A 26,671-nucleotide genomic window follows, 5' to 3' on the forward strand; every position below is an offset into this window, starting at 1 on the left:
TTTATCATCAAATGGAAATTTTATTTATATTTTCAACATAAATACATTAAAATACAATGCTGGGCTGACATACATGCTTTTCTGCAAGACTGATCAATTCTGTCCTGCATATTCTGATTTTAAATAGATACAAGTCCTATTTTAAACTTTTTTTGTACTCTGCTGTTCATGATAATTTACTCATTATTTATAAAGCACCAATTACAGGCTGTACATAACTAGGGAGTGATGACATACAACAGAAGACAACAATTACTTGGTTGTGGATTATCAAGTGCTAAGTTACATACATATTTCTTCAAAATTCAAAAGCCAGCTTCCTTGGAGTCATGAACTGTTTCACAATTTCATCTGTGACCTGCTTCCTTCTTTCTTGATGAGCTGCTACCAAGGGCTGCATTGTTTCAATAAGTACCTTCTTCAGCTCCCCCGTGAGCAATTCTCCACTGGTGTAAGCCTGTCAAGAAAGTGTTGGTTGCTGAACACGGTGACATTCACAAAAAGACTCAGTAACCAGGATTTCTTTAGAAGACAGATTTGGATCTCTTAAAAGTAAGCACATGCCTTAGAAGATTATCTGATATCACTCTGAAAATGCAACTTGCAGAGTTGCTTGTTGCCTGTTAAAAGATTAAGGCAGCTGGGAAAGTTCGTATGTGACAAGTTATTATAAGGACTGAATAAACTACCTTCACAAGTTTAACGAGGAAATCCTGTAATTACTTACAGGAAACTGCATATTTTCCTCCCCAGAATCCCACTTCAAATAAACAGTCACCCTAAGCCTTAATTTTTTTTATTTTTGGCAATAACAGGTACAAATTCTCATATTTTTCTCTCACTGCATTTCAGTAAGAGACTAGATGTGATTAAAATATCCTTTTTATAGCAAAGACACTCAGAGTCTATGTTCACACCGTAGTCATATTCACAGCTGGTAATCCATTCCATTGCTCAATACTGAAATGCTTTAGCTTAGAAGCACAGGCCAACAGTTGATTGGTTCAGCCACGTTGAGAAACCACTGCTAGTGAAGTTCAGCTATATTTGAAATGACAATAAACATGATAATCTTACCTCCTCTTGTCATCAAGCCATTTGTAACACCTGTTCAAGGTGTAAATGCTGCTGATGTTCACTCAGCAAAATACATTAAGAAGAACAAATGGAATTTCAGTGGTGGGTTTTGGGGTGTGTGTGTTATTTTTTGCTTGTTAGTTTGTTATAAAAACACCAAGGTTGCTTTCTCTGAAAGTATCCTCTGGTGCTACACTTGAAATGGCTGCACTGATGCTGCTACAATGGGCAACTTCATGTTTTCAATTCTGGTTCTGAGGCACCCCTGCAGCGAGCTGCAAGCTGTGGGCCAGGCTTTGTGCTCTGCAGCAGTTAGGCTGACATCCCTCCAGTGGCTGGAGATTAATGAAACAAATCTCTTCAAGTCAAATGTGGACTTGATTCACATTTCAATTCACAATTCATAAGGAATTTACAACAGCATGGGAAAGAGTAGCTATCCAACCCTACTTTTGTGTGGGAAGGAGTAGAGGGCTGAGGAAGAATCTGCAGCTCTTGACTTTCTTGCAGCTGTTGCCAGCAGGAGAAAGCTGATAAACCAGTGTGACATGGGTGTTATCTAGTGGAGCTCCTGCCTCCCAGAGAACACAACATCACCTAGTATTGGTGATGAAGGGAAGGGAAATGGCTTGCTACCAGCCCTGGGGACAGAAGTCTGCCAGATAGGCTTAAGGAAAATGCAACGTACATGAAGCAGTTTTTGCCTGGGATCAGTGAACCAATTCCTCAGAGCTATTAAATTTCTTGTGATGATAAGAAAAAAAAAAACCAGCAAGCTTCAGATGTGAGCTTTTGTAGTTTTGCAGAGTGTTTAGGTACTTTACGATGAGGAACCAGAAGAGTGTTTTATACAATTAAAACAACACTAATCCTAAGGTGGTCTTATCTGAAAGGTAGGGAAGATATTGTCCCACAGAGTGTTGGAGATTCCTGTGAAAACACTAGGGATTTTTTTTTTGAAGAAGAGACAGATTGGCCTGTCTCTTGGAAAAAACATTGCAAAGAAATAAAAACTGAGATCGATACTAATATTGAAGTTTGCAAGGGATGGAGAGCGTAACACCAAAATGACCTTCCTGGAGAAGGTTCACAGGAGGACTGAGTTACAGCTCTGTTGAGGGCTGAGGCTGCTTGTCCTTGCAGCATGTAATGAGTAATCCTGTCTTCAGCCTGGTTACTCACCTGCTTCAGTTGCTCAAGCCTGTCATCATCTTCCAGGAAGAAAGTCAGGTACATAAAAGACACGTCGACCTCACAGTTGCCTCCGTACTTCCTGTGCTCCTCAATGGTGTCCCTGCCCCCCGAGAAGGCGTGCTTGTTAATCTGAAACAACACCAGGAGCTCTTGCTGGAATTCCCACTGCATTTGGGATTACTTTAGTGCAAGTAGAGATGTGCCATGGTCTTCCAAACTCTTTATTAAGGATTAGCTGACAAGTTAATGCAGAGCCTCAGGACTGAAAAAAGGAGGCCATCAGAACCCAGCAGGGAAAAATGGCTATACACATACTCCTCAGACTTCACAATCAGAACAAAAATTAAGTGAAAATTAAAAAATAATCTATCCAAGACTCAGTCAAAAATGTTTGAATTCCCTTTTGCTGAAGCTGTTGGACAGAATTTGTGTTTACAGGAAATGTACTTCATGTAACAAAAATAAGGTATTTTCTTAATTTCAAGAAATTAATTTTGAAAGAGATAAAGAAGACATGGAAAATCCTGCAGGAATCCCACAGAGAACCTAATCTCCTCTTTTTGGGGGAAAAGGAAAACAAGACAAAGCAAAGTTAAAGATTACAGAAGTCTGTCTAGAATGCTTAAAATCAGACCAATGCCCAATTGTTCAGTCTAAAAATCGAGTATTTGCTGACATCCTCCTTCTTTTTAAGCATAGTTTCCTACAGGCAGATGAAAGGCACTGTTGAACAGATATAATTGCTAATCCCATTCTCAATAAATTCGGAAGCCACTGGCCTATTTTAAACATTTAAACATATGTAGAACTCTCTGAGGATGCTAATCTTCCTACAAATTTAAAGAAAATAAATTGCTAAGCGGAGGAAAAAAAATATTTAACCATATGCTGAGCTTTCATTTAGCTCTTGTATCTTTAGAGATACCATAATCAACCTGCCAAGAGACACATTTGCATATGAAGCAGGTTTTTTTTTAGTTCTGGTATCTAGGAGCTGTTATATATTTACAATTTATGAACACTCCTACTATCTGTATAGACTGTCTAGTGCTTTTTTGAATTTCTCCAACCACCTTGTTACAGATGAAGTCTTGTGGCAACGAACTACAATCAGAAATGATGCACTGATGAATATTTTAAGGAAATGAACTGCCATGTGCCATATTACATCTATTGTTGTATTGCAGGGCAGCCTGAATAGCTCTCTCAGCATCTGTAAAATAAAGATTTTACATACTGTTCTGCACTGACCTCTGTCCTTACTGGATTTTGTAAGCCTGTAGGAAATTTTTTCAATACCCTTTATCTCTACAGTTTGTCTTGTTCCTGAACTGAGAGGGATTAAATACAATATGCCAGGTGAAGGCATTTTTTTGTTGAAACACAAAATGTTTCCTTTCTTAATCTCAAATTAATTTCTTTTACATATTCTGGCACCTACTCATTGACTGAGGGTTTCAGTGACCTATCCATACTGATGCACTGATTTTTTTCCCCCTGAATTCTCTGAATCCCCCAATATGTCTACAGACATAAAATCTAAGCAACACTTTATAGAAAAGCAAACAAGTAATTGAGCTGTATTTTGCTGACAGGTGAAATAAGAATAGTTTATTAAAATACTGCCATTCATCTAATTTGATTACCCAGAAGCTTCTCAGCCTTTCCCAATATTTAGCAATTTTTTATCTTCTATTACCTGTAAGTTTTGAACCTCATTAATTAGCAATGTACCAATAATCTGAAAAATGCTGTAAGCAGTAATTTTTTTTTGCCCAGTGTAGCATTATCTTTTTAACCTTCATCCATGACCAGAAGTCACCTTTCCTACTCTATTTTTTAATTTATTTGCTATAACAGTATTTGGTTTTTCACTCAAGCTCTATTTCCATAAAGACTTGTTTCAGATGGGCTTCAGAAGCTGAAATAAATCTCAGTTTGTCCTCCATTACTCAGTACTTGACATCATGTTCTGGATTTTTCTTAATGCCTTTTATATTCCAAGTAGCAAGATTTTTTTTTTTATTTTTCCAAGTAGTTTAAAGAAAGCAGAATTATGACTGGTGAACTTGGATCTCTTTGGAGATTACAAGTTACTTCCCAGGAAAAAACCATGGAAGAATGTTACCAATATTACCATTAACCATGTATTCTCTATTCTGAAATTACACTTTTTTTTAAAAAGCAACTCTGTAATTGTGCAAATAAACTGGAATTATTATAATCCAAACACATGAAGAATTCCAATTCTTCAAAACAGTACTTTTTAATCAGTTTCTACAAAAGAGAATGAAGTGTTACAATGTGGCTGCAGAAGAGTCTGACTATTAGAGAATTAATCCAAGCCTGCCCAACAGAAACAATATGAACATTTTTTCTTCTTGTTTTGACAGTTATTTCATGTCTGGTATCATGACTATAAATTCTTTCCCAAGGGCTGATTTTCATTTTCTTTAAACACCACAACACAGGCAAACTTTTGCCAAACTAAATCATCTGACACCAGATAAGAGTGATCTTCCTTTGAACTTGGAAACAAACTAGGAATATACTCAGAAGAAAATACCCCTTCTAAAACTGAGTTGCAATTCAACATAGTGTTTATTTGTGAACTGGAGCAAACAGGTTTATTTGTGAATTGTCAGCAATAGATTCCCAAGCAGCAGGGTAGGTCTGACCTGTGTTTTAACTAACACCGTGCAATGTTTGGTGCTCCCAACAAGGAGAGGCAGTCAAGAAAAAGCTGTTTATTAGGTTTATATCATGGCCTGTCAGATTTCAAAACTATGGCAACATAATATTTATTTTAAGAGCATAAGCCTCCACAGCTCTTATTCTTACACCACTGCTCTGCAGGTATCAGAAAAACAAATATGTTTTGTACATTATCCCAGCTAATACTTGTACTGTCAGACTAGCCAGTAAGACAAAAGATCGTATTTGATAGTCTAGCTAAATTTGCATAACTCAGTCAATTCCTGAAGATGATTTGCCATGAAATGTAAGGAAAAAAAGATTCATGTATGTCCAAGGAAAACACTAAGAACTGACATTGTAACCAGAAGGGCCACTGAAGGTGGACAGCTTGGGGGGGGGATATCAAAGCAGTGTCAGGCAGGAGCTGTGGGCCAACCTCAGCAGCACTTCCTGGTGAAGCTGGAGACTATTTCTACTTATATGGTACCTATAGACATGGTTTAGTGGTGGGCTTGACAGGGATAGGTTTATGGGTGAACTCCATGATCTTAAGGGCCCTCTCTGACCTAAATGACTCTATGATTCTATGACCACCATCCCTTTTCATTGTAAAGCTTTGTGCTATTGGGCTTTGCAGGTCCTTACCTTTGTCTTGATTTGTTTGGGTGTATCAGTGAGGAAGATGGAGGAGTTTGGATCACTAGCACTCATTTTGGTCTGTGCTCCTTGTAGGGCTGGGAAGAAGACGGAGTGGAGTAAGGCTGGTTTAGGCTGCCCAATTCTCGGTGCTACATCGCGGGTCATTCTAAAATAAGGGTCCTAAAACAACCATCAATAAAAGCACAGAATAACTTTGAAAAATGTGATTTGAAATCTGATTGGTGCTGACTCATTCATGCCTTAAGAAGTGATGTCAAAAACCCAAAAACTGAAAAAAACAAACCATGAAATGTTCCAGAACCTACTTCCAATCCAGTTCATTCAGAGGAGCAACAAACAAAATCTCCCTTTTTCTTTTCCATAGTGCTGTACACTCTGATTCCTTTAAGTAATAAGCATATTTACAGAATTTTACATTAATTCAAACAGTTGCTAAAACCATGCTTAATATGCCTGGAGATGGATGCAGCCTATGATGAAAGCTTTCTCTCAAAAACTTTAACAACAAGCAGAGAATCTGAACTAAATCAGTGATCAAGCTGGCAGTGCTGTGCTGATGATATGACTCAAACCAAAGTGCAATAATACTACTTCATAATATTCTGGGTGATGAATATGATTACATCATCTTCCAGTGTCTGTCCCTGTGACTAAAATAGCCAAAGATTCAGACAGTGCAGGATGTGATTCCCAGAAACACTACTTGTTTAAAAAAAATCCTATTACTGTCATTTGTATCTGTTGTTCTTCCAGCTCTCTCTATAAATCTGAATTGTTAAGGTTCTGTAGCCTTTCAGGCAAACTATTTCAATGCTTTTTTATTCTTACTGAGAGAGGGTTTTTCTCCATGATTCAACAGAAATCTCTTGTGCTGCAAGTTGAGCTCATTCCATCTTGTCCAAGTTACCATGGAGATGGCCAAAAGTTTCTTCCTACCCCCATGTCAGCGTGCTTTTGCATAGATGTTGCCGTCTTTGCTTTCCTAGATGTCAGCTCAGTGTGAACTGAGTTAAGATCAAGAGAGATCCAAGACTGGATGAATACATGATTGTTGGATTAAGCCTTCATCTCTTCACCTTTTAGATCTTTCAGTTTCTACGCCAGGAAGGTGCTTGCAGGAATGTTTTACAGATGGTTCAAGACACCACCATGAAGCCTGAATGGTACAATACAAAACCAAGTCCATGAAAAACAAATTAAGCAATATGATTTTCTTACCTGGTCAATAGCACATGGGATAAGACACTGAATATTCTCCTTGCCATTGAAGATCTGTGGAAATGATGAACTGAAGGATGGAGCAGCTTGGATAGCAGGAAAGCTGATCTTACCTAAAAAACATGTTTGGAAAAGCTAAGCAATCAACAGAAGCAGTGGTAAATAGAGAGATTTTTTTGCAGTATGTAAAATGCACAAGTGAATCATCCAGATACTTATTTGAAGATCAAGCTGTATCTTTATCAAGCATTGTTGCCTTATCTGAGGAAACTTTTAAATCTCTACCTTCTGCAATGTCAACAAACCTTCGACTGACATAGAAACTAATGATAAAAAGCAAGCTGTGACCACACTGACTTCAGAAAAAGTTCACACTGAATACTCTTTTCATCATTGAACTATCATTGAACTTTCCAGAAACATAATTGACTAAGGTTCTTTTTTTTTTTTCACTTTGTGAGAGAATAGCTACAATCATCACATTTCCCTCTAAATCTCAGAATCACTGCTATATGCTGTACTCATGAAGCATCTCAGATGTGGCCAGTTTTCTTTTTTATACAGGGCTTAATCACAGTGTGGCCAACCTGCTTCCCTGATCAAAATCCTATCAGAACAGAGAGTAAGTAGCAGACTTTTCCAAACATGTGATGAAGTCACTATCACAATACCATCCTTAATTAGAGCACTGCTCTAAACAGCGGAAATCTGTTCCTTGGTTACAGTGAAGGCTGAAAAGCTGTCAGTGGCCAAATCACTGGATGAAGAATGATGAATAGTGCTCAGAAACATCCAGGATTTAATGCCATTTTTACGCAGAATCTTTTTTTTTAGCCATGTGACAGAAACCTGCAATTGCAGTGAAGTAAATGGAAGACATGTGTTACCCAGCACCTTGATAATTAGGCTGTTCAGCACTCAACTTTCTAAAAATACGTAAATGTGTATGTGTTTCAATGCACCTTTTTCTGACAAGTTTCTTTATAAATTTGGCATAGAAATTTCTAGGAGGTAAAACTGTCTATAGCTCCAATCACTGTAACAAAAGAATAAAAAAAGATAAAAAAAGTAGTTCTGTTTTGGACCCTTCAACATCTGTGTTTTCTACTTTGCTCTTACTAAAGTGAAAAAGGTAGATGTCATGCTAGAAATTTGATTGTAAATTCTGAAGGAACAACACTAACATCAGAATCAGCCTAGACACACGATCTTCCTGCTTTTTCTGTCTATTTCAGGAGTGGCAGACACTAATCTCTTTAAACTACTACTTAAAATAGCTCAATTGAAAGTGAAAGCAAGCATTGTTTCTTGTAACTTGTATGATTTCCTACCAATGCAATCACTGTCTGTAAAGCCAAAGATTCCTTTCACTTGGTTAAATGTGACATGCTTCTGAACTTTGACAATATTTTTGTAGAATCCAGCACTTGTCCTGTGAGAAAAAAAAAAAATGTGGAAAAATGAAATGAGAAGAGGAGGAGAGTGTATGTACAAACTTCCACTGCAAAAGCTGAGAGCATAAAAAAGCCTGCAGGACTAAATCTCACGGTTTCAGACCTTTTGTGGTGCATTGAGATGATAATTAGAGAATTTTAGGAATTAGGAATTTTATGCCTTGAAATTTTAATTTATTCTTCCAACAATTACTAGAAACATTTTTTTTTTTCTTTCACAAGTAGCTGTCTAAACCCAGAAATATTTTGATTCAGAAATGGTGCCAAAATGCCTCAGGGAGCCTGGAGTTTACTTATGCTTCTCTGGGAACTCTGGCAACTTAAATAGATCACATTGTCTGTGCTGCTTGGTATCCCCCGTGTGTATCCCATACAGGACAAACTCTTTCCTGCCGAGGTGGCAGTTTCAATAGCAATTTCTTTTCCTTACATCTTCTTTAAACTTCACTCAATAATCTTTTCATGCTATCATAACAAGTTGCTGCAATGCCTGCTGTTAATGCAGATAAAGTGTTAACACATCTGAGAGATTTTGATACCATCTTAAGCAAACCAATCTGGAAGTTTCTTGGTGGTTTAGGTATTTTTACACTTTAGCTGGTTTAACATATCTTTCATGATTTACAGATTGCACACACAAGTATTTGTTAATATACAGGAATGACAATAGTATATATAAAACCTTAGAGAGCAGAAAAAATGTTTCTATTTTAAGTGTTACAAAACTTGTCCTGAAGCTTTCACATTTAGACACACTTATTAAAACATTGCTGACTCTCAAAGTAAGAGAGAAAATATAGACACTTTTTTCACTACCATGCTCTAAAGAAATTTATACTTACCCTAAATAGTCTAAATCTGAAAATATAAAGGTTTTATTGACGTCAAAACCACATGCAATGATGTCTTTTGCATTTTCTCTAGCATATTCATATGCCTTCTCAACTGTCATGTCCTTCCAAAGGTATTTTTCATCATCAGTTAACTGTATTACCAAGGGAACATCAAACACTTCTTGCAGCCACCTAATAGAAGCAGATACATTTTATCCCATGTAAGTTAAAATGAAGATGTAAGTCACACAGCTAAAATATTTTTATATATTTGAACAGAACATATATAGAGAGGTCTACTCTTTTCTTTGTAGCATATGCAGTAGTATTTATGTGAACAGATAAAATGTTTTATACAGATTATAATGACAATTTACCTGGAAAAAAGACTCACACTGTTTCCTGTACACATGACAGTGGTCACCAGTTGCAGAGGAAGCAGAATTCGAAGAGTTTTTAGCTTTCTGAGCCCAATGTTTCTATGTCCTGCTGCTGCAGGCACCACCTTACAGAGTAATGTTACTGAGTCTTGTAACAAACTGGTTTTCAGGAACAACAAAATTTCTAAGGAGTACCACATGGCTAAGGGAGTAAGGAAGAGGGCTTTATGGTGATGCAGGGATTGTGATCATCTGAATGAAAGTAAGACTGAATTAAGTTCATTAATATTCACCTTGCATAATCAGAACTCCTTGCAATGTATCATTTTGGCAGTTTCACAAGCCACGTTCAATGTTTCCTTTGAAAAAAATGCTTTGATTAACACAAATGGTAGAAATAGCTTACTTTGTGAACATAAATGGGATAAGATGACCAACGTGCATTGCCTGAGAGGATGGCCCTCTGCCTGTATAAAGGTAAAAGGGCTTCTTATTTTCATAAGCATCAAGTACTTGGTCCATATCTCTAGAGAAAAAACAGAGAAAACATGATACAACTCTTTAGTGAGAAATACCCCCAGCAAAAAGCTTATCTTCAAAATCTGAGTGCTTTTAAAGCCAAAAGTATTTATAAATAAATTATAGTATGTTAAGTGTCCTAAAAATAAAAAAAGTTCTGGTTTACTCATTTTTTAATTTAACAAAAGCATTGTCTCCTTCAGTCTCCATGAGGAAAAAAAACCTCAAAGAAAAACGAAACCAAAAATGAAAATTTAATGTTGAAATTGTGCAACTTTTAAAATTGCCTCATTGGATAATAATCTCTATGGCCTAGTAAAACAGCCAGGGATCATTTCTCAAATAGGTTCAACCAGCCAGCTTAGCTGACCTCTGGTGGAGGTTATGCCCTCAGTCATGCTCAGGTCCTTCTGTGAACCCTGCTGGTGCCACAGCCCCAAAACCCCTGCGTGCTAACAATTAACAGTGAAGGCAGGCTCATGCTTAAGATTATTCCCTGAGCCTTTTCTATACCACAAACAGATGCACAGGCCACAGAAGCCCTGCTGAAATCACCAGTGGCACCTGGAGTTCTCTGACAGGTCACTGCCTCTGGCTGCTGATGCAGAGTCAAAATGAAACTGCACTCTGTGCACATTTCTTCAGTTTGGGATTACTGAGGACATATCAGAAACCCACGCAATCAAGAGTTTCAAGTGTTGCCAGGGGACATCTGCAATAGTTGCTAATTTCAAATGGCACAGTTGGTTTGCCTTGGTATAAAAGCTCATGTTCTTTTCTAGTTACAGCTTCTCCCAATAATTCTCACAGGAAGTCTGCCCAACAGGACCTTTAGAATTTTAATAAAAGAAAAACTCACCTGTGGGAAAAAAAGATTCCTCTACGTAGAAAGTGGTGAGGTTTTTGCCCAGTAGCTCTTTCTATTCGATTAATCAGATCTGTGTCAATTTTACTGCTGCCAAACCGAACTACAATCATAAAATGTTAAAGAAAAAAAAGTTAAAATAAGTACAGAATAGCTAAAACCAGATCCTGGAATACCAACAACATAATGCAGTCTAGATTAAGAAAGAGATCTTCAAGTCAAAATGGCTAGATTCTCCTGATTCTTGTCCGAAGTCCCAGCAGTCACCTGCAGTATTAACTCTGTGCTAGGAGGTTCAGCTCATTCACAACATGCAGTATTTCTCCATCCATAAATTACTATAATTGCAGTCTCCTTACAGCAGAAGCATTGATATTCCAAGCAAAAAAACATGCTAAAGTAACATATTCAGATCAACAACTTGGCCTCTCTAAGCCATAAGACATTAAAAATGCCTATGAGGCTATGAATGTTTCTCTCTTGATGTCTAAATTTTCTGCTGTCAGACAACATTGTCTTTTGCTTTCACTCAGACAACATCACCAACCCAAATTACTCTTCTGCAAACTTAATTCTTCTTTAATATGTATATGATTACAGACACTGCTCCCCTCAAGAGGTTTGCAAAGGAAATGCATAATGCTCTTCATGGCAATCAGTAAGGTTTACAACTTGGTGGTTTAGGAAGGTTGTGATAGAGTAAAATAGCAGTATTTTTCCTACTCCAAATAATTCTTGGATCCTAATAATCAGGTCAATGCTCTATGATTTGGACTCGTTCAAAAAAATCTATACAAGAGTCTATTGTTTGCTACAATATTCTATTCAACATTAGAACTATTCAACATTGCACTAATAAAGTGCAAAATGCATCACAAAATGGCAAATTATTATCTTGATGATTGCTAAAAGGAGACCAAATGAGCATGAAAATGATTCAGCACATCAACAGCAACTGGTAAGAGGCTAATCTGACAGAAACAGAAAACATGAAAATGCCCTGATTAACTTGGACTAGCTACCCTAGAAATAATCATGTACTGTCATAGAAAGTGATTAGAAAAGCTCTCTGGTGTACAGAACACTTCACTAGAAATGCCTAAATATCTTTATTAAACATTCACAGACTGCACAGCTCCCTTTTCTTTGCCCATTTTCACCTTTTCTGTTAAAAAAATGGATAATTTTCCCTACATATTTCCTCCTATTTGAATGTTCAGAACTTCTTAGGCTCTCTGCTCACAAAGAATTTGCCTTTCTAAACAGCTTCTGACAAAGACACAGTCTCCACTCCTAAACAAGCTTTAAAAAAATTCCTAGTGTGCTTTTCATCCCTGGTGTTCTAGCTTTTATCAAAAGACAGCTTTCAACTCCCTGTGCATAAGAAGTCTTAAGAACTGCCATTTTCAAAAGCATATTTGCATTTGCTGAAAATTCACCGTGTACTTTTCCTCTTTGCCATTGCCCTGTTATATCTATGTGGAGAAATGTATACCCTAATATTTGTTATACAGCAGCTTTGGTGACCAGACCAGTCTCAATGATCTCTGAACAGACATGACAACTGGGAGAGGCTCCTGGAGGCTGGAAGAAAGCAAATGCCAATCCTACCTTAAAGAAGGGCTAGAAGAAGGAATTGTGGAACTACAGGCCAGTCAGCCTCACCTCAATCTGTGGGCATGTGCTGAAGCAAATAATCCTGGAAATCATCACCAAACATTAAAGACATGAAGGTGACTGGTAACAGTCAGCAAGGATTTACAAATGGAAAATCATGCCAGACCAATTTATTAGTCCTTCTATGATGCTCTTACTATAGCTGAGGTGAGAACAGTGAATGTTGTTTACCTCAGCTTTAGTACAGCTTTTGACAGTGCCTTCCACCTCATTCTCACAGATGATTGATGAAGTCTGGACTAGGTAAGTGGACAGTAAGGTGAACTGAAAACTGGCTGAACTGCCAAAAAATGTTGTGAGTAGCTGCACAAAGTCCAGCTGGAGCCCAGAGCCCAGTCTCAGCAAGTGTGCAGGTGAAATAATCCTGGGAAGGGTGGCTGATACAACAGATGGCTGTGGTGCTATCGAGAGGGACCTCAGCAGGCTGGAGAAATGGGCTGCAAGAATCTCATGAAGTTCAACAAAAGGGAATGCAAAGTTCTGAATTTGGGGAGGAATAACTCTGTACACTGGTGCAGCAGGGGACCAACTGGCTGGAAAGCAGAAGGACCCTGGGGTCCCAAGGTCCTGACAGACGAGGAATTGAATATAGCCTTTAATGCACTTTTGTGGGTTGAATGGCCAAAGGCCTTGTGGGCTGCATCAGGAACATTGCTGCCAGAATGTCAAGGTCGATGATGCTTTCCCTGCATTGAGCACTGAGGAGACACTTCTGGAACACTGGCTCTGGGCTCTGGCATAAGAAGGACATGGATATAATAATGTGAATCCAGCAAAGGGCCACAATGATGAAGGACTCAGAGCATCTGTCATTCAAGGAGAGTTTGAGAGAGCTGGGATTGCTGAGCTTGGGGAGGAAAAGGTTTAGGAAGGATCTTATTAGGGGAAGTGGAGAAGAAATAAAAAAGACAGCACCAGACTTTTCTCAGTGATGCCCAGTGAAAGGACAAGAGGCAAAGGGCATGACTTAGAAGAAAGAGGAAATTCAATTTAAATATACAAAACTCCTTCATCCTGTGCACATGGTCAAATACTGGAAGTGTTGCCCAGCAAGGTCATGGGATCTCCATCCTTGGAGATTAAAAAATCCTACTGGACAAGGTCCTGAGCAACTTGCTCTGGGTGACTCTGCTTCAGGGAGAGTGGCTGACTAGAGGATCTGCAAAACTGCCCACCAACTTCAACCATCTGGTATCACTTGCAATATTCAGCTTACTGAATTATCAGCATGGTTAGCAAACAAAGCTCTTTCTCACTCATTCCTCTGGTCTTTGCTCATGCTCAGACAAACAAATTTCTAGGAATGTTCATGTCTAGTACTTAGTTAACAGAATCCTTCTTCCCAGATTATCTTCAGGCTGTTTTGTTGTGCTACCATACACTTAAGTGCACATCTAGGACAACCATTTGAGAAGATCTCTTTCAATTAAAACAGTGATTTCATTTCTTCTGTGCTTGATTAAACACAAGCACAGTGGCAACTTTCCCAGGTACCACTAGTAAATGAACAGATTATAGGTGGCACAAAAATTTCCCTTAAGGCAGGAGCTGTCAAATGTAACAAGTTCACGAACAATACTTTTTATTGTTATTTTTAAAAAGGGGATGAAAAGAAGGAAGCTTATCAATAACAACCAGCAACTGCTTCACATCCTGAAGTGGCTAGGCTAGCATTCTTTTCTGAAAAATTTCAAACACAGCACTTAGAACAAGCAAAATGACTCATTTATCAAATTCACCAATCTGAGAGTAATGCAAAGAAGAAAAAAACGTTTAGGCTAACCCACCCCTCTAAGGAAGATCAAACACAGTTACTGGAAAAAAGGGCATGAACTGATTTATAGGAAGTCATTTTTAGGAAGATCCTTAGATTGTGCCAACATAATTGTGCAATTCTTCCTTTTCTAAAATGCTCAGAACCCATGCTCAGAACCCCTCCTCCCAAGAAAAAAAACCCAAACCACTTCTCTGTAACTCCTATGCAAGTAAAAAGATTATGAGAGATCTTATCCACATCCAGATTCTAATAAATTTATTTTTTCCTTCTCTCACACTGATCTACATTTTTCTTTGCACACTTCTGCCTTTCCAACCTTTTCTTTCTCCTGTTACTTCCTGCAAATTAAGCCAATGTGTGCATACCTTGGACATGATTTCACAGTAACATCACAAAGAGTTAAAATAATGCTGACACAAGCAACTGTCCCAAAAGCAAATATATGATTACTGCCACATAAGGATGTATGCTCTACTGCGAGAAAAAACTACTAAGCAGACCTCAGCAATGTACAACTGAGGTACTAAACATGAATTAAAGATTGACAATAATGAAAAAAAAGGAAAAACAGAGAAATTAATGAATAGTTCTCTCACTTGTTTCCATGCTAGACTCAAACAAGTTATTAAAATAGCAAACTGTAAAACCAATAGGGAAATTACCTAGACCTCTGTTTCTTAAATTACAAAACTTTGCAAGTTTTGTAACAATCCTGTCTAAAACATTCTCCATTACAATGCATGTTTTTGAATGAACTGCAACTCCTTCATTCTAGCCAGCACGTGGCTGCCTGTAAGTGTGTCTTCTGAAGAAGTCATTAGGTTTAATAGATTTCTGCACTAGTTTTGGATCATTCCTGCCCTCTCTAATCTGTAAGCGATGTGAGGGGAGGGTAGGAAGAATCCTTTAGCTTGGCCAAAATGCTCTTCTGCATCCCAGCCACTGAAGATGCAGATACTCAGTGTCTTTGTCAGCATAACTTCTAGTAACAGTTCTCACACCAAAAAACCAAACTGCAAGTAAAACTTGGATTTTGAACTTCGAAGTTCTTTGGAAAGTACTTAAGTCTTTCATAGGAAAACTCCACCTGGGACATTTTCATCTCTTACAGCAAATTCTTTAGACATGGAAATGCTAAGATTAGACATAAATTAAATGTTACCTATGATATTTTGATCTGGATTTGTTATGATGCCTTGCTGTTTCTGTGGTCATTAGGATCACTTTACATAAATTCCTTAGTAGCAGTGAAGGAAGAGTTATACCTATGAGCTTGTCATAATCCACGCCTTTAGCATTTGATGTCTGCACATTCCAGGGATCCACCAAATCCTCATCCTCTTCTTTAGTTGTACCATTGTTTATTAATACAAGATCTTTTGGAGGCAAGCCTGCCTGATAATCTTGTCCTGTTGTTGTTTTATATGACAGTTTTAATGATAAGAGCATCCTCACTGCTGCATCAATTTCATCCTGAATAAAGGAGAAAACCCAAACAACTGTTTGACTTAACATACTTAAAATAGACAATTACATTAATGTCCCAACCTTTCAAAATCCCACATCCATGCTTTGACCTGAACTGCATCATTCATAAACTCTAAATTCTGCTTTATTTAAATGTTTTCAGCATCAATGTCAAATGTAGAAGAAAAGCAAATATTTAATCATTAAAATATAAATCATCACCATTGGCAAGACATTTAAAGCACCTCTGTCTTGCTTTTCAATTTCTGCCTAGGAAAAAAATGCTTGCTTGCTTTTCAGAGGTATAACAAGCTCAGCACTTTTACCATAAATTTCTAAGGTATATAAATAAAATATAAATTATTATCTAATTTACTTTACAATGCTTTTAGTGGCTCACCTTAAAATAATTTATTCATTACAGTTCACTGACAGACTTGAAGACAAGCTAGAACAAAAAGTTATGGTTATGACCTCTCTAATATAAAGTTATTGTAAAATCTCATGCAAGCAATAAATAGAACAACACTTTATTTGACTCCCAGTTTTCAAGGCTTACTCCCATAGGCAATACATTAAGAGAGCCCATATTAAAACTGAGCTCTCCTTGCCAACATAGTGATAACAGAATAGGGAACCTGAAGGAAATGGCAAATTACTGAATTATTTAAGGGAGATTAAGCAGGGACTGTCAGTACAGTTACAGGAAGACATATTTGCTAATGTCTACAATAATGCCTGGAGAAAAAGATTTTTAGGAAGTGTCTAAAACCAAGGAAGAAAGCATGTGACATAAATTTACTTGAGAAATAAATGCCTTGGATCCTGTCACATGGCATGGCAACTGGATGAAGCAGACTTCTAAGCCTATGACTCTGTTCTTACTTCAAGAGTAAAAACTTTGGTCTTGCCAGTGACTACCTTGCTCCAGGTATGCCACAGCTCACAAAATGGACATAAATAGTTTTTAACAAGAGTTTTTCTCATCACAAAGCAAAATAGATCTTAGTATAATAAAATTCTTCAGCACTCAAAGACATACCTAAACTGAAAAAGAACGGGTTCAAAACATGACATGCAAATACCTTTGGTGCTTTTCCTGCTTTCAGTGCTCTGACTTTCTCTCCTTGTTCAGTCACTCTTTCAAACAGCTGAAGTGGACTCAGAGATTTCAAATCACAGTTCGGGCTGTCTGCCATTTTGCCAGACTGCACAAAGATCTGTTTAGGTGCAACTCAACTGAATTTATCCTCTTCCAACTCTTTGGCTTGGAGATTCAAAACAGCAGCAACAAAGAGAACTGCAGGGCAAAAAGTCGTATGTTTTACTCTTTCGTGTAAGTCTTCAAGATTAGGTGAACAGAGTAAGAAAATAAAAACTATACTGACCCCTACCACATTCTATTCATATCGAATTGATAAACGTGGAGACATTATACAGTGAGCTTCAGTCTCACACAGAAATGGACAGAGACTGACAAGAGTATCAAGTAAATTTAGAGATCACTGTTCATGTCGTCTATGTATTTAACATTAGGACCCCTTTTCAAAGTCAAACTCCTGGCAGAAGAAAAATAATTAAATACATGTCTGATTCAGAGCATCTCAGAACAACTGGTAGAGGCTATCTGATTCCTGATTAGTTAATGTTCCTGCACTGATATCCTGTCAAATTCTGGATGATGAGACTTTTATAACCATGACAAGGAATTTTGTCTTAGTATATGTAATAGCACACTTCAGCCCAAAGAAAGATACACAAGAGGAAAGCTTAGTCATCTTCTTTATGGCTTTCCTCCAGAGGTTACAAAACACACTGATGACTGCTGAGAAGTGCTCCTTTCTAAAGAATCCTTGGGTTAGCAATAGGCTGTAAATTTGCCTGTTTCCCAGAATCATGCAGGAAAAATAATAGGAGATGTCTTAAGATGCAGATGGCTGAGACTAAGAACACAGCATTCTGCCTAAGCACGCTCTGTCATGCCACGCCCATGTCCACCAAGTGGGAAGCTCTGAGCCCATGTAAAGAACCACTGACTTGCAAAGGATTGTGTCTCTCTGGAGAGACCTCCTAGCAAATTACTGTTCCACTGCTGTGCATGGAGCACAAACTGATGGAGTGTTAGTAAAAATACACGTTCATTTGGCTCCCTTTTGCCAGAATTAAAACAAACAAAGCACCCAAACAAAACAAAACCTTCAGAAGCATATAACAGCTGCATTAGCTGTTCAGCAGTATTTCAAAGCCTTCCTTCTACAAATAATCAGTCTAATCATAACCTTGGTTATATGTACATAGTGTTTATTTAAAGTGCCACTGTAAAAAGCCTTCACCTGTCCAGCAAACTTTGAAGATTGATTCGGTAACTTGGTGATTACCAAAACATACCTATCACTAAGGCTTTGTTTGTCAGTCAGCTGCAATATTCCCATATTTCAGCTTCAGTTGAGAAGTGCATACATCCACTTGCAAATGTAATTTGTTCACTCTATTAACTCTGATACCATACTTAGATTACATAATAATACTTAAGTTTTTAACCTAATTTTGATCCCTTGAAATTTGACTTTTTGCAGTTTGACAGTGTGACTAAAAAAAGTAATTTGAAGCAGATCAAACAATTTTTTGATGCATTCCTACAATTTAATTACTTTGATATTACTATCTTCCTCTTTTTCATGGGCACAGACAACTTTAAGTGTTAAAGTATAGAATAAATGCATACTAAGAAATGTTTATGAAGATTAACACACACCCTTTCTGTAGGAACATGCCATTTATATTTACTAGCTTCGAATTTTACAAAATAATAAAGATACAAATAAGAATTTTCTTTGGTGTAGAACAAATTGTGACTTGGTGTTTTAACTTAACTCCTGACAGTACATTCTTACTGATGGATTGCCTCCGTTCAGAAAAGCTGAAGTGACAGCTGGCACTGGGCACATATACTCAAAAGCAGCAAACCAGAAAGACTCTCTAAAATGTTTGGAATATTACGGATTTAAGATGAAAAAACAATCTCAAATGAAGGTGCATTTTCATTAAGAAGTAGCAAAAGTAATCTAGGTGGTACAACAAGACATGAGGATATTATGACTATAAAATGCAAAACATATGGACTGCTACCTAAAGGTTATCTCTATTTGCCTCAGTACTGCCTCTATTTGCTAGAGGAATTCAAGCCAGGAATTCAGGAATGTGGAACATAGATCTTGAACTTTTGAAATTCATTAATGCAATTGTGAACCATTTAAAAGAAATGTCTGAATATTGCTATTTATCAGGATTTTTTTTCTTGCTTGCTTCTTATTATAAAAACTAACAGTTCCAGACAGATTACATATACCACATGCAAACAGATCCCTAGGAAAAAAAATGATGCATGGCAATTGGAGAATGAACTATTAGGACATTTAGGACCAGAGTCTAGAATGACCCAGTGTGAACTTGAAAGCCAAGACGTGTGTGCTTTTTCTACCTAAGAAATGCAGGTAACTTATAATGGGTACTGCTCCTGTGTCCATTTCAAAATATTAAATTGCTATGAGACAAAGCTCAGAAATAATCCTTGGCAAAGGTATCAGAAAACTACAGCATCTTCCTCCCTTTCCAACTGGGCGACCATCACAGATTTACAATCATTTTCACTGTCTGCAGTCTGACTTGTAAAGTTAGAGACCTGAGAATTAAAAAATGGAGTTTCACATTAAGTTACGAAGACAAACATTGTATGAAAGTACATTATGACTTCCAAAGACAACAATAATACAATAGTCCAGAAAAAACTTTCATGAGCAAATGAAAGAATGTAAGACTAAGTCTAAAAGCACTTACATTCCTGAAAACTGTTTTTCCTCCTGTAAAAAAAACCCAAACAAACTAAAACAAAAAAAAGAAAAGTAAAATTAAAGTAGGTAGCATCCCCACACGTCATGTGAAACAGGCCTTGAGAGGCACTCCAACACAGGCTGCACTTTACAGTAGACCCACCTTCCCAGTCATGGCAAGCATCAATTTAGGCACGAAATTACAAAAAAAGAGTGCAAGACGATTCCCCAAGATGACAGCTAACATGACTATTCAAAGACTGAGGAGTCACCAGAAAAAAGACGGATATAAATCTTTACTACACTGCAGCACTATAAGAGCTAAGCTCCTGTGCAGGAACGGTTGTGCACAAAATTACTCAACACGTCAGTGTTCCCTAACCCTGGCGTCCGGCAGCGTTCCCTGCCACACCCCGCCCGGGCAGGGCAAAGCCAGCTCTGACCTTCCTGCGGTGGGATGCATTTTCCAGTGACCTGGACACCCGCCGTGCCCTTCCCAGAGAAAAGGGCATTTTCACCTGGTTCTCTGGCGAGGTACCCCCGCAGGGAATGGAGGAAAAGCCCTCAAGTGCATCGACGCATCTCAAGGCGAGGGAGAAAACGTGCCCAGCAGAGACCCCCACAGCTGGCGCCTCGCACCGGTCACAAGGGCGGCAGTGACCGCCCAACCAGCCCCTCTCCCGCCCGCCGGGGTCTCTCTCCGAGGGTCTCCCCCGCCCCCGTGCCCATCCCGGCCCATCCCGCCGCTCCTCACCCACCGCACCTCTGTCACCACCATTGCATCACCCCCAGCCGGCACAGCCGGCGCGGCTCCCGGCTGGGAAACACAACCCCCCGGAACCATTGCCTCACATAGGCCTTCCTCCTGCTGCAGGCACCAGCCTAAGAAAGCGCTCTCCAAACCGCTCGCAGCGGCGGGAGAGGAGCTTCTGCGCGCTAAGGGACCCACGGCCTGACCTCTGCCCTTCCCAGGACCCGATCCCAGCGCGGGGGCTACGACATGCGGAACTGCTTGACTGGGTGCCTTGTTTTCACCCGGCGCGTTTTTAGAAGCGGCGCGGCAGCGGCCGGCAGGTGATTTCCGGGCGCGCTGCCGGGAGCGCAGGTACCGCGGGGGGAGCGGGAGCGGGAACGGAGCGGGAGCAGGAACGGGAACGGGAACTGCTGTCCCGGCACCACGCGTGGTCTCGGCGCCCGAGGCTGTGGGGAGAGGCAACGGCTCTGTGGGAGAGGGGAAGGAGCCGGCCCCAGTTGCCGGCGCCCTCTCGGGACCCGCTTCCTCGGGTGGGGCTACTCCGGAGGGACGGGAGAGGGCCGGGCGTTCGCAGAATTGTTAGGGCTGGAAGGGACCTCTAGAGATTATCCACTCCAGCCCTCTGCCAAGGCAGGGTCACCTACAGGGTCACCTAGAGCAGGTTACCTGGTAACGCATCAGGGTGGGTTCTGAACGTCTCCGGAGAGCGAGACTCCACGGCCTCCCTGACCAGCCTTGTTCCTGTGCTCTGCCACCCTCCATGGAAAGAAGTGCTTCCTCGCGTTGAGGTGGAACTTCTTGTGTTTTAGTTTATGGCTGTTACTCCTCGTCCTGCCGCTGGGCACCCTGAAAAGAACGTGACACCAACCTCTTGGCACCCACCTTTGAGATGGGTATGAATTGATGAGATCCCCTCAGTCTTCTCCAGACTACAGACGTCTCCCACAGTCTCTCATAAGAGAGATGCTCCGGACCCCTCATCATCTTTGTGGTCGCCACTGGACGCTCTCCAGTAGCTCGTTCTTTCCCCCTCGGGGCTGCGGGGCACGAGGAGCGAGGAAGCGCCGCGGGGAGGCGGCTGCGGCTCCCGTCTGACCGCACCGGGGCCGGCGGGAGGGGGGCGTGGGCCCCGCCGGGAGCGACCTGGGGTCCCTCCTTCCTTACCACACCTCTGCTGGCATCCACGGGCACTGTGCGCGTCAAGCTGAACACTCTTCAATGCGTTCAGATAAATCCGTCTTGTGGGAGCTGAGGAAACCCAAAATTCTATAAACTTCTCTTATGGTCAATACATTGCACATCACATCGTTAATAAACTCACAGTCTGGTTACAGGATGTTTCCAATCAAATACATTGTGGCTCCCCCTCGACCTCCCATTTTCCTTTAGTTAGGGCAATGTCTCTGGGTGGTGTTTCTTTAAAACAGAAGTTGATGGGAAGTCTTTAGATGAGAGAGATGCTTTGTTTTTACAGAAACACTGACGTTTATGGGCAATGTGTGTGGTGGGATGGATTTATGCTGACCAAAATGGGACAGTTTCTTTCCAGTATCTAATGGGAAATGTTTTTAACGTGGTGTTTGCAAGGCACTATCTTGCACTTCTGAATCTCAGCTTGGATTTTTTTTTTTTTTTTTTGTGTTAAAACAAACTAAAGTAACTTTGTATGTCTAACCCAATCCCCTTGTGTATCCTAGTTTATAGCTTTTAACCAGAGGTCAGCTTCTTACTGTATGTGTTCTTTGGACATGATGCATTTGGCTGGGAAATGTGTTTAGTACTGCAATACAAACAGTAACCACTTGATACAATTACTGAAGTGAAGCCCTTCAAAGTGCCTATTTATTTGATGTTTCAATTTACTGCTAGGAAGTTCAATTTACTGTTTTTGAATTGATTTGTTAGTTAGCTTTCCTGAAACACTACTTTTTTTTTTTTCTCTTTGATGCTGTTTAAATGAAATATTTTTGTAATAAATGAAGCTGTATTATTAAAAAAAGATATTTTCCTTGCTCTTCTTTGCTGTCACTTACAGCTATCTTAAACTTCAGATAGTGACAAAATGTCCTCTAGAGGGAGATCTTGTTGCTTTTATGTGCTAAAATGTTGGTCACCTTGTTCCAGTTAAATGTCTTGATCACTTACCTTGGAAAGGATCTGTGATGATGAATGTGTGTATCTTAATAAGTACTTGTCTTCTGGATCTGTGCTTGGAAATTTGATAACAGAATATAGAGTCATGTAACACTTCTGTGGGTTAAGGGAAACATGGTTGTTTTAATTCAAATAGATCCAATTCTGAAGTTAAATGAATAATCCTAAATAAAGTTCCAGAGTCCTACTCCTGCAGGAGTATTTGTAGGACTTACATTTGTGTTGTTCCTACAGTTGTGGTGTCACTTCTGCAAATGGTTATGAAGATACTGACTTTCATGCTGCATTCTCTCTTTTCATCAGGATGCTTTTGAGGGCAGTTTCTTTGTTGACATGAACCAAAAATTTCAGCAGCCTGTCTGAAAGTGTTGTAGGTTAAATCTCTTCAGCATAATGAGTGCTAACAGCCTGGCAAGGAAGCAAAGCAGTAATAAAGTGTCACATCTAATCAATCTTACCAATACTTCTTGCCTCTAAACAGCAGAGGTTGAAATATTGCTTTGCAGAACATCAATTGTTTGAATGTAGTTAACTCTGTACTCCACATACTCCATACAAATTGTTGGGAAAATCTTGGTGGGATTATTATGAGGGTGAATTACTCTGCATGTTACATATGCAGTTTTGACATGAGATTTCTTTCTCAGAGACACATTAAAAAAACTTATTCTGCAGCTGAGGTATCTATGCTTTTATTTTTCTGTAAGTAAATGCAAATAGTGAATTCAGTGTAGCTTCTGGCATATCTGATCTGTAAAACTAAAGGCTGTGTGGAACTTGCTCTGTGGATATAGTTGGAAAATTTCCTCATACAAAATTTTGGCAAGGCTGCTCAAGGGGTCAAAAATGTGTTTACATGTTTAGCTGCCAGCTGAACCCCTACATGCTTCTTTCAAGTGATCTGTATTGTTAAGAAAGATATTGTTAAAGTGACTCCAAAAGAGCTGTAGTACTTGTATTCTTATAAATGTACATACAAACCGCTACATAATTAATTAATTTCTTCTCTGTGTGTGTGTGTGTGTGTGTGTGTAGAAATAATGCTAGAAGTAAGGCAAAGTAATTTGCTGTATTTATATTGCAAGGTTGTGTTCCTTTTCATCCTCATTGTCATTGTTTTGTGGTATGCAAATACACCTCTGCAATACATTAAAAATGTATGCAAAGGGCTTGAAGGCAAATAGTGTTGTTTAATAGAATGTACAGATGTGTTATAATAGAGGAAAAATTCCATTAATAAACAGAAATACGAGTTTTGATTTTTTTTTTTTTTTGTTAAGAAAGGCTTATTTATGTCCCTAAATTACTCAAATTGTAGACTCTGTGATTAATTGTGCTCTGAATAATCAATTCTTTATTTTAGATCATAATTTTGGAGGATTGGAGCACTGAGATCTCTGGAGTCTGCTGTGTCTAGCCATAATGAGTTTGGTTGCTTATGAAGATTCAGACTCTGAGACAGAAACTGAAAAGACTGAAGTCTCCGATGCTTCTGGCAGACAAACAAACCAGCTGAGTTCTTCTGTGAGTTGTGTTCAGCACTTTGCACCTGGTAGTACAAAATCTACATATGAAATGCACTCTGCTGGGAGCACTGGCAGTTCTGGCAGGAGCACAGTTTGTGAAGATCCCCCTGAGCGTTATGCACAGAATAACAACACTGACTTGGCACCTCCTTATTGTCCGAGGGTGTACTCTGGCCATGCTGCATTATCTGTGGCTTACAAAAACTATGAACAGGCTTCAAGCTCTTCAACAAATTCTGGAAATGGCGTTTCCCAGAAGAGAATGCACAGTGCTACTACCATAAAAGGAATTAGACCATATATTCCTAAACGACTGCGTCAAGAAAATTCCAGTATGCCTGAAAAAGAAGTATCTGACCAGAGAGGTAGCTCAGATTGTGGTCTTAAGTTAGATGTATCAGGAGACCAGACTCTGAGAAAGATCTCTGAATTAATTAAGCCATATTTGGGATCTAAATATAAAGTAACTGAAGTTCCCAAAAGCTTAATATTTCACATGTCTAAACACTGCCGCCCTGTTAATGAAATCCAGTGGTGTCCTGTACGGGAACAGAGCCACATGCTTCTGTCAGCTTCTATGGACAAAACAGTCAAGGTAATGTAAAGCAAGATGCTTTGTGGCTCAATCATCAGACTTAAAAATAATGTATTAAACAATGCTCTTCTGGAAACAACATCCTTGCTTGTGTGTATTTAACAGTTCCAATGTACTCAGAATTTGAGATGCTTTGAAGTATAAGATTATTATGAACTTGCAGCCTAATCCTTCACTATATGCCCAGTTACTTCCATTAGTTTGGAATTTGGTGATTTTGTTTTTTTTTTTTTATTTTAGACATATCAGTGTTTTAGACCTTAAGAAGTTAGATTTCTGCCAGGTTATTTCTCATTATGTATATCAGTGTTTTATCACAATGGCCGTGAGCACTGTGGTCTGCACACAGATTCTGCCTTGAGTCATTAATCAACTGACTGCCAGCACTGGAATAATATTTTGAAGAACTTTACCTTTCTAACAGGTCTGTGTGACTTCTGCTGGTGGAGGTAGGTCAGGTCAGATAGATTTTCCATCTGAACTACTGTGGTAAATCTTGCATCCCAGAAAGGTGTCTTGGCATGGTCTAAGGAGTCTTCCCACTTTAATTTGTTTCAAGGGTTAATTGCTCAAAGTCAGTTTTCCTTCTAGCTTTAATGAATTTGTCTTCAGTTCTTTGGTAATTTAGTCAGTCCAGTGAGTCTCTTATTTTTAAAATGGGTAATAAAAATATTTTATGTGTATTCTTTCCCAGATACAGAGCTTCTGGGTTCAAATAATAGTCTTCTGAAATGGGCTTGCACAGGAACATAGCTTTGCTAAGAGTGCACAGAAAGTGTCCTTTCTGGTGGAAGACATGCTTTATTGCATCTAACATGTATTTACCATGGCAGGCACAATTATTTTCTTGCTTCTAAAATTTAGGACTTAAGTAAACCTTCCTAAATGGAGACAAGAAGAAAATCCTTTGTACCAGCATACCAGCGTAGTTCCTCCATCTTCTTTCCCAGGATTTTAAAATGTCTTTTTTCTTAAACATTAAATGGAGTAAAAAAGTACCTTTGCTTTTCCTTTCAAGTGGTCTTTAGTATATTTGCTATATCTTGGCTGTTGCTGGAAGAACAGACTTAGAAGAAAAAGGCTAAGATATGCAAAAAGTACTGATGGATATTTCTGTTAAGCAGCAATTTAAATTTAGATTGTAGAAAACTGACTTCAGCATGTCTGCATTTGACCTTTTGTCTTAAATTGTCACATCAGGTGCTTAATATTTGTTGATTATTCCAGAGCCTCATTTTACTGATGAGTGACGTTACGGATGTGTTGAAATCGGTAGAAGAATCTAAGATGTTACTGCAATATAAAATTATTAAAAAGTTGAAATAATGGCCTTCTGGTTTGTCTTCTGAGCAGAAAGAAAAAATATTTTTCTGAATCTGTGCTACCATGCCTGCTTGGAAGCAGTCATTAACAGTAAAGCTGGTTTTTGAAGAAATATGACTGCTTTAGGTGCCCCAAACCTTGGAAATTCAATATAAATGAAGTATATGAATGTTGGCAACACTTCAGAGCATGGGGGTCTAAAAAATTTATAAAGGAATAACGTAACTGTTAGGAAGTGTCTGAAACCACACTTTATCTTCTGGCAGGCAGCCCGTAGAGAGGCAGCAACCTATGGATGCTGCTTCCTGTTATTTCTCAGGGAACCTGCTCTTTGTCGCGCCGTTACACGCGGGCCGTCCTGGGCAGCAGAGGGCGCGGTGACACCGAGGATTCACTTGGTGTTAGGAGCCCAAATTCCCTGTCTTTCTGGGATCACGAGCACATAAATCCCTGATGACTGTGCCAGCACTGCTTTACCTTCTGGGAATTTTTTTTGGCTGTCTGCTGTTGCCTGAAGTTGTCCATTTGCTGGTATAAGCATAAAATAACTGATTGAAAATGCGAGTTTACTATTTTTTTTCCTCATCCTTTTAACTTCATACAGCTTATTGGGGTTTTTTTTGGTTGGTTGTTTTTTCCCCCAGAAACACCTGCTTGGAATTGCTCATTTA

General features: G+C 39.1%; 2 protein-coding genes across 7 annotated transcripts in view; one reads left to right on the top strand and one right to left on the bottom strand.

Annotated features, from left to right (window-relative positions):
* On the bottom strand, positions 1-20,469 carry WARS1 (tryptophanyl-tRNA synthetase 1). 4 transcript variants are annotated; one of them, XM_069018262.1, is made up of 11 exons: positions 20,412-20,469; positions 16,904-17,118; positions 15,617-15,824; positions 10,892-11,000; positions 9,920-10,039; positions 9,143-9,325; positions 8,178-8,278; positions 6,847-6,959; positions 5,614-5,787; positions 2,260-2,400; positions 1-457 (listed from the first exon to the last, which is right to left on the bottom strand). In XM_069018262.1, the coding sequence occupies exons 2-11, from the start codon at positions 17,015-17,017 to the stop codon at positions 299-301; spliced, it is 1,422 nt and encodes a 473-aa protein (XP_068874363.1). In that variant the 5' UTR covers positions 17,018-17,118; positions 20,412-20,469; the 3' UTR covers positions 1-298. The 4 variants fall into 4 exon arrangements, with proteins under 4 accessions (XP_068874363.1, XP_068874364.1, XP_068874365.1 ...); XM_069018263.1 differs by lacking the exon at positions 20,412-20,469 and adding an exon at positions 20,167-20,283; XM_069018264.1 differs by lacking the exon at positions 20,412-20,469 and adding an exon at positions 19,656-19,676.
* A 199-nt stretch (positions 20,470-20,668) lies between these two features.
* Positions 20,669-26,671, top strand: part of WDR25 (WD repeat domain 25) — a 69,373-nt gene continuing 63,370 nt past the window's right edge. Inside the window, exons 1-2 of one of the 3 annotated variants that reach the window (XM_069018271.1) lie at positions 20,669-20,753; positions 21,212-24,677. In XM_069018271.1, coding sequence (XP_068874372.1) covers positions 23,979-24,677 — 699 coding nt within the window. In that variant the 5' untranslated portion in view covers positions 20,669-20,753; positions 21,212-23,978. The other 2 variants (XM_069018272.1, XM_069018270.1) reach the window with 2 other exon arrangements.

This window comes from Aphelocoma coerulescens, chromosome 5 (genome assembly GCF_041296385.1).
Source record: "Aphelocoma coerulescens isolate FSJ_1873_10779 chromosome 5, UR_Acoe_1.0, whole genome shotgun sequence".
NCBI classification, from domain to species: Eukaryota; Metazoa; Chordata; class Aves; order Passeriformes; family Corvidae; genus Aphelocoma; species Aphelocoma coerulescens.